The sequence below is a fragment of the Zalophus californianus genome, chromosome 14 (genome assembly GCF_009762305.2).
Source record: "Zalophus californianus isolate mZalCal1 chromosome 14, mZalCal1.pri.v2, whole genome shotgun sequence".
NCBI classification, from domain to species: domain Eukaryota; kingdom Metazoa; phylum Chordata; class Mammalia; order Carnivora; family Otariidae; genus Zalophus; species Zalophus californianus.
This window is the reverse complement of record NC_045608.1, coordinates 6,969,580-6,976,159: the sequence shown is the minus strand read 5'-3', so window position 1 is coordinate 6,976,159 and position 6,580 is coordinate 6,969,580. Positions and strand designations below refer to the sequence as shown.

Below are 6,580 nucleotides of genomic sequence, written 5' to 3'. Positions count from 1 at the left end.
GGGGTTTTTTTTGTTTTTGTTTTTGTTTTGTTTTGTTTTTGTGAGAACCTCTGCTTACCCTGAGCTTCTGGACTTTTTACACTCTTTTTCTTGGAGGGTAAAGTCTTCATGAATCACACACAGGATGTGGCCTTGCTTTAGGAAACCATTTTTATTAACATGAAGCAACAAAGGAGGGGCAGTCCAGGAAAGAATTATGAGCAGGGATAGAATCCAAAGCAGAAGTGTGAGCTTCCACAGATTTCTTTCAGGAGGATATATGGTTCTTTGATGCAGATAAGAATCCTGCTTTCACTCCTCCCCAGGCAGGTGGGGAGCAGGGAAATTCGGGTAGTGATAAAAGAGCAGCTACTCGGGGACTCTGAACCCTGAGGGAAATGACTTCTATGCCTCAGCATCTCTGTGTGCAAACTGCGTTAATGTCAGAAGTCATATTATTGAGTCCTTCCTGCCAGACACAGCGCCTCATGCTTTGCCTACACTTGTTTATTCATTCAAATATTTATTGAGCACCTACTATATGCGGGCACTCTTCTAGGCCCTGGGGAGAACGTAACAGTGAACAGAATCCCTATGCTTTGGGAGCTTATGTTTGTGGAATCTGCCCACCAACCTCTTGAAATCCATATTATTGCTCCTCCTGCTTGACATATGAGGAAATAGAAGCTGAGTGTTGAAATAAAATCTGCCCCCAGATCACACATCTAGTAAGTGGTCGAGTTGGGATTCAAATTTAGGTTCGTCAGACTTTCCAGAGCCAATACTTCTCATCTCTGGGCTGTGCGGTGCCTCTGCAAAAGGAAATAGAAAAGACAGCCAAGGGGCGCCTGGGTGGCTCAGTCGTTAAGCGCGTCTGCCTTTGGCTCAGGTCACGATCCCAGGGTCCTGGGATGGAGCCCCTTTCATCGGGCTCCCTGCTCGGCGGGAAGCCTGCTTCTCCCTCCCCCACTCCCCCTGCTTGTGTTCCCTCTCTCGCTGTCTCTCTGTGTCAAACAAATAAATAAAATCTTAAAAAAAAAAAAGAAAGAAAGAAAGAAAGAAAAGACAGCCGATAGGGGTGTTTCGAGGCCCAAAGAACTAAAAACTCGGAAGGTCATCTGGTGCAGAGAGTACCCTGGATATTTGAGAAAGTGTAAACAAAAGAGCCAAGAATGATTTTCAGCACTCTTGTGGCTTGAGAACAGAGCTAAGGTTGGCTTGGACTCCTTCCCCCTCAATACAGGGCAGAGGCAGCCTATCATTCCATAGAATCATCCAGTTTTGAGGGCCCCAGGTATATGTGTGGGAAATTCATGTGCGTAAGGGACATTAACTTTTCCACCCTTTGGTGTTTGTACAGAAGCCTGAAACAAGAGGAATATACTGATGTTTGCCATGAACAGGTCTAGAAACTATATTCACTGAGGGGGTGAGAGTATTAACCTCTCTGTTTGCCCTCCCCCCAAATACTTTGCTGTCACACAGGAATTGACTAAGGACCCTCCAGGTAAAAGGGATGCTAGCACAGTGCCCAGCACAGAATAAACATGCAGCAGATACTTGGAGAATGAATGAATAAATAATCTCAACTCATAGTCACATAACAAGCGGTCAAAAGCAATCATACTGGACTCAGCACTTCCCAAAGGCCAACAGGATTTTTTCCAAGCTCTCAGCTCCCACTGGAAAAATCAGGGCAGGTAAGCACAGCCCCCAGCACCTCTTCTGAAATGCAAAGACTTGCAGAAAAACCGGAGCTCCGAGAAGAGCAGATTGTTTTCCTGCCGTTCTTCTTGGGCTACTGAGAAATCAGAACCATACCGCACAGGGACCCTGTGAAGATGACAATCATCAGGATCAAGACATCCCCTCTAAAGAGCCTCACTCAGCCTGAAATAAAGCTATTGACTTACTCTGGTGTCTGCTTTCCAAAACAAGTAACAACTTAAGGTCAGAGGATGGGAAATACTGCTGTCATTAAGTTCACCGACTCCCCCGGAGAAAGAACATGACTGGTTTACACATTGATGCCTATTTCCTCAGCCGTTTAAAACTACACAGGAGCCGGGCTCTTCCCATGGCCCCATCCAATACACACAAGCCCCATTTCATGCACGTCTTGTCCCATCATTGTAATCAGGTCACAGAAAGGCAACTGACTCACTTCTCAGCTGGAACCTCCCAAAAAGGCATAGTAACCTGAATTCCGTTTCCAGACAAAGTGAGGAGGATACAGCCAAGGAAGGGCAGCATTTTCAAAGCCTCTCACCCCCTTAGCACGAAATATTTCTAGGTCATCAGTCTGTCCTCCTTGGTTTTGTCTGCCTGTTTCAGCGCCATTCCGCACAGTTGGAGATCCTACTGCACGTCGGGTTGGCTCTGGAAGCCATTTGCCATGCTGACACAACTCTTGCGACAGAGGTTTGAAATTGGCATCTCTTCCGACCTCTGGGTCCTGGAGCGTCCTGGACTCTTAGGTCTCAAACTGCAGATTTTGAGCTTGGTGTAGAATTTGGGGAACGAGGGACTCGAAAAATAATACACCAGCGGGTCCAGCATGCTGTTCATGTAGGTGAAGCTGAGGGTGACATGGAGGGCTACATGGACCGAGGGGTCACAGGCGCTTGAGGGCACCGTCCAGAGGAAATAGAGTCTGGCCGACACGCTGGGCAGGTAGCATGTGACGAACACAACGGCCACCACCATGATGAACCGGGTAGCCTTCTTCATCCGAGTCTGCCTGGCCAGCTGCCGCCTCTGCTTCAGGCTCCAAACGATCTTGAAGGAGCAAAACAGGATGATGCCGAGGGGCAGGAAGAACTCGAGCTGGAACATGATGTCGTGCCAGCCGTTGGCCGACTCCATGATGAAGCTCTCGCAAGATATGGTCTTCCCATGCACACACAGATGGTTCTCCAACAAAAGATAGAGAGTCCCCAGGATGACCATGGTCCAAAGGGCACAGACGATGCCAGCTGCAGTCCGATTGGAAATGGTGTTCACCACGTGGTGGGGGTGGACCACTTTGAAGTACCTGTCCACGGCCACCACCGTGAGGAAGGTGATGCTCCCAGCCCTGTTCATGGCCAGCATGAAGAGGGCCACCCGACAGGGGATGTCCTCGAAGGCCCATTGCCTGTGTCTCCAGTAGTAGTCTGTCCGGAAGGGCAGGCAGATCATGAGAAGGAAGTCAGCCACAGCTAGGTTAAAAAGGTAAATAGTGCTCGGCTTCCAGGTCTTCATGTGAAAGCAGAAACCACACAGGGCGACACCATTGCCCAGCACGCCAAGCACGAAGGCCAGGATCAGCAACGGTGGCATCACCTGGGAGATGGGGTTCCCCTCGATGAGGCAGCACGACCCGTTGTCCATGGTAGACAGAGGACAGGTGTTCTGCGTGCCGGGTGGCCCCAGGAGTCCCCACAAAGACACAGATGCTCCCCTGAATGCTACCCACTCACCCGGCCGCTGGTTTTCTGACTTCTTCACCCTGGGATGCAGGTCCCGACTGCACGTGTGGGTGGACACTGCCACTGCTAGGCGAGCAGGGACTTCAGCCAAAGAGACGAGAGACTCCGGGAGGTCCTTTCTCGGCTGGCTGTCCCACGCTACCTGTCTCCCTAGCAGGTGAAGCACGGAGCACGGCCAGACTGTGACACGCAGGTGGTCATTTCTGGGGCGCGGCAGGTGGGTCCAGTGAGATTCATGCCCTAGAGCCGTCGCTGGGTCCAGCTCTGGAATGGTTTTTCTTTCCAGCCTCACTCTTGCTCTTCAGACTCCTGTGCTGGGGAGCATGCAAAGCTGCTCAGAAGGCACGAAAAAAGCTTGTTTGTCCTCCCTCCCGGTGGAGAAATACAAACATTTCCTGGAGCCGTTCTGGGCCTCTGCCTTTGCTTTCCTCCCCTAACCTTTTGCCTGACTGCCCCGTTCTCTCCCCATCCCATGGGGCTCTCCCAGGCAGTGCCAGAGGGGGAGGCTTTGCTCCACAGCTCCTCAGAGCCATTTCCTCTGCCCACACCCAGAAAGACAACACTCAAAACTCAGAAGGGTCTGTGGACAAAAAAAAGCTCTAAAAACAGCACTTGCTGGGTGTTAGAAAAATTCTGCGAGGCATTTCTTCTTTCCTTCCCTCCATTCATACCTCCTGCCCTTTGCATCCTTCCCTGGGCCCAAGTGACCGGTTGCATAACTAGCAAGACCATGCAATGGATCTGAGGTCACCTCTCATGTGTCTGTCTCCATACAACTGCCTCTTGGGGAGCCATTTCCTCTCTCTGCTGTTTGCAAAAGAGGCTTTGGCTCTGAGTTTCTCACTGACTGTTCAAAGAAGCCAAATACCAAATGATACATAGGCTTTTAATTTTAACTACGTGCAGAGCCCGTTGGTGGGGCAAGTGAGGGTCGGCAGTTGGTCAAGGAGTCTATCTCTAAAATAATCATGGGTAAATTTAGACAGCACCCAAGAGCAGAGTCTTTGCTAAAATTTCCTATCCTTTGGCTTTAGAGGTGATCTGTCTGCTCTGTGCCTTTCAGCTCCCAGCTCAGGAAAGGGGTACAGGGGTGGGAAATGCATTGAGAGAATGCATAGACTCCTTCCAGAAGCTGATTTTTTTTTTTAAGATTTTATTTATTTATTTATTTGACAGAGAGAGAGCACAAGTAGGGGGAGCAGCAGAGGGAAAGGGAGAAGCAGGCTCCCGGCTGAGCAAGAAGCCTGATGCGAGACTCGATTCCAGGACCCCGAGATCATGACCTGAGCTGAAGGCAGATCATGACCTGAGCTGGAGGCAGACACTTAACTGACAGAGCCACCCAGGTGCCCCTTTTCAGACGCTGATTAAAGCAAAGGTCTTCCCACTGAATCCCGGACTCCAAATCAGCCCAACCACATTCCCCCTACCCCACCATGACTGTTGCCACCTCCCACCTGTGGAAACTATTGAGAGAGTTTCCTGACTGGTTTCCTTTTCTCTAATCTATTCCCTGTAATTTCTCTCCCACACCACCATGTGATTTTTCTAAAGCACAGATGGAATCATATCCTTTAAAAAAAAAAACAAACTTCATTCACTCCCTCCAAGCTGCCACGGCTATCGCTGTATGGCCTGTGAGCCAGACTGGGTTCTAAAGCCAGTTGGATTTGGGCCACATGTTTTAAAAACTTAGGACTGTCCTATAAAAACCTAGATTTCCAGAGTCTCTTGGAAAACTGGAAGATCTGGCTGCTGTGGGCCAACAGTCACACAGAGTAACAATCAGCTAGAGCTGAGAGTAGCTGCTTCCCTGAGACAGGGTATGCATTCTCCATTTTGCCCCAGTCCCCACCACTCCCTATTACCTGGTCAGCTTCACTCATTTATGTGCCTGGTCTCTGTGGGATTTTAAGTTTGCCACCTCTGCTCTGCACATTCCTCAGATTGGTATACAAAGCCCTTCACAGATGGTTCCCCAACTACCTTTCCAATGTCATCGTCCTACATTTTCTCCTCACACTTTACTTGTTAGTCTCATAACTTCTAATAAACAAATGTGTCCATCAAACATGTCCACTTAGCTCCCCCACTAATCCAAGAGGTCTTGGGAGATAAAGTCCATGTTCTTGGTGAATACCTTAATATGGTCAGGCTGGATTTTTCAACAAGTGGAAAATATTCTTCATTCTGTGTGAGCAGACACTGTGGAGATTCTTGTAAACATGAGTGTTTCCCTTTTCTCAAATGACTAACACGTGCCTCCTTTTTCCACGTTCTTGCCAAATCACCTTCTGTTTCTCTTTGACTACAGAATTCTCTGGAAGGCAGAGGATTAAGGAAGAAAGGTTTCCATTTCCCTGTAAATCTGCTATTGATAATAGGGGAGGCTGTGCATGTGTGGGGCAGGGGCATATGGGAACTCTCTGTACCTTCCTCTCAGTTTTGCTATGAAGCTAAAACCTCTCTAAAAAAAGAAGTAATCTGGGGCGTCTGGGTGGCTCACTGGGTTAAGCATCTGCCTTTGGTTCAGGTCATGATCGCAGGGTCCTGGGACTGAGCCCTGCATCAGGCTCCCCGCTCAGTGGGAAGCCTGCTTCTCCCTCTGGCGCGCCCCCTGCTTGTGCTCTCTCTCTCTGCCAAATAAATAAATAAAATCTTTGAAAAAAAAATAAAATAAAGAAATAGTCTTAAAAAATTCAAACCAAATTTTATTACTGATCTTTTTTTACTCCTAGCTACTGATCACAAAGCCTAATGCAAATTGAGGCCTTATTGATTTAAGAATGCATAGTCAATGAACCTATAAGGTGTTTCTGCTAGATGTTTTAGGATCCCCCAAATGAGGAAGATATTATTCGCTGTCTGGAGCTGAGTGTTTAGTAGGGAAAATAAGACAACTATGTAAGTAACGATTTTAAGAAGCACATTGAGGGTGCCTGGGTGGCTCAGACGGTTAGGCATCTGCCTTCAGCTCAGGTCATGATCCCGGGGTCATGGGATCGAGTCCCACATTGGACTCCCTGCTCAGCGGGGAGCCTGCTTCTCCCTCTGCCTGCCACTCCCCCTGCTTGTACTCTCTCTCTAATAAAAAATAAAAAATCTTAAAGGGCGCCTGGGTGGCTCAGTTG

At 48.7% G+C, this 6,580-nt stretch overlaps 1 protein-coding gene across 1 annotated transcript; it reads right to left on the bottom strand.

Annotated features, from left to right (window-relative positions):
* Positions 1-923: 923 nt before the first annotated feature.
* Positions 924-4,139, bottom strand: HCAR1 (hydroxycarboxylic acid receptor 1). Its single transcript, XM_027575157.1, has one exon. The coding sequence runs from the start codon at positions 3,349-3,351 to the stop codon at positions 2,338-2,340; it is 1,014 nt and encodes a 337-aa protein (XP_027430958.1). The 5' UTR covers positions 3,352-4,139; the 3' UTR covers positions 924-2,337.
* Positions 4,140-6,580: the final 2,441 nt, after the last annotated feature.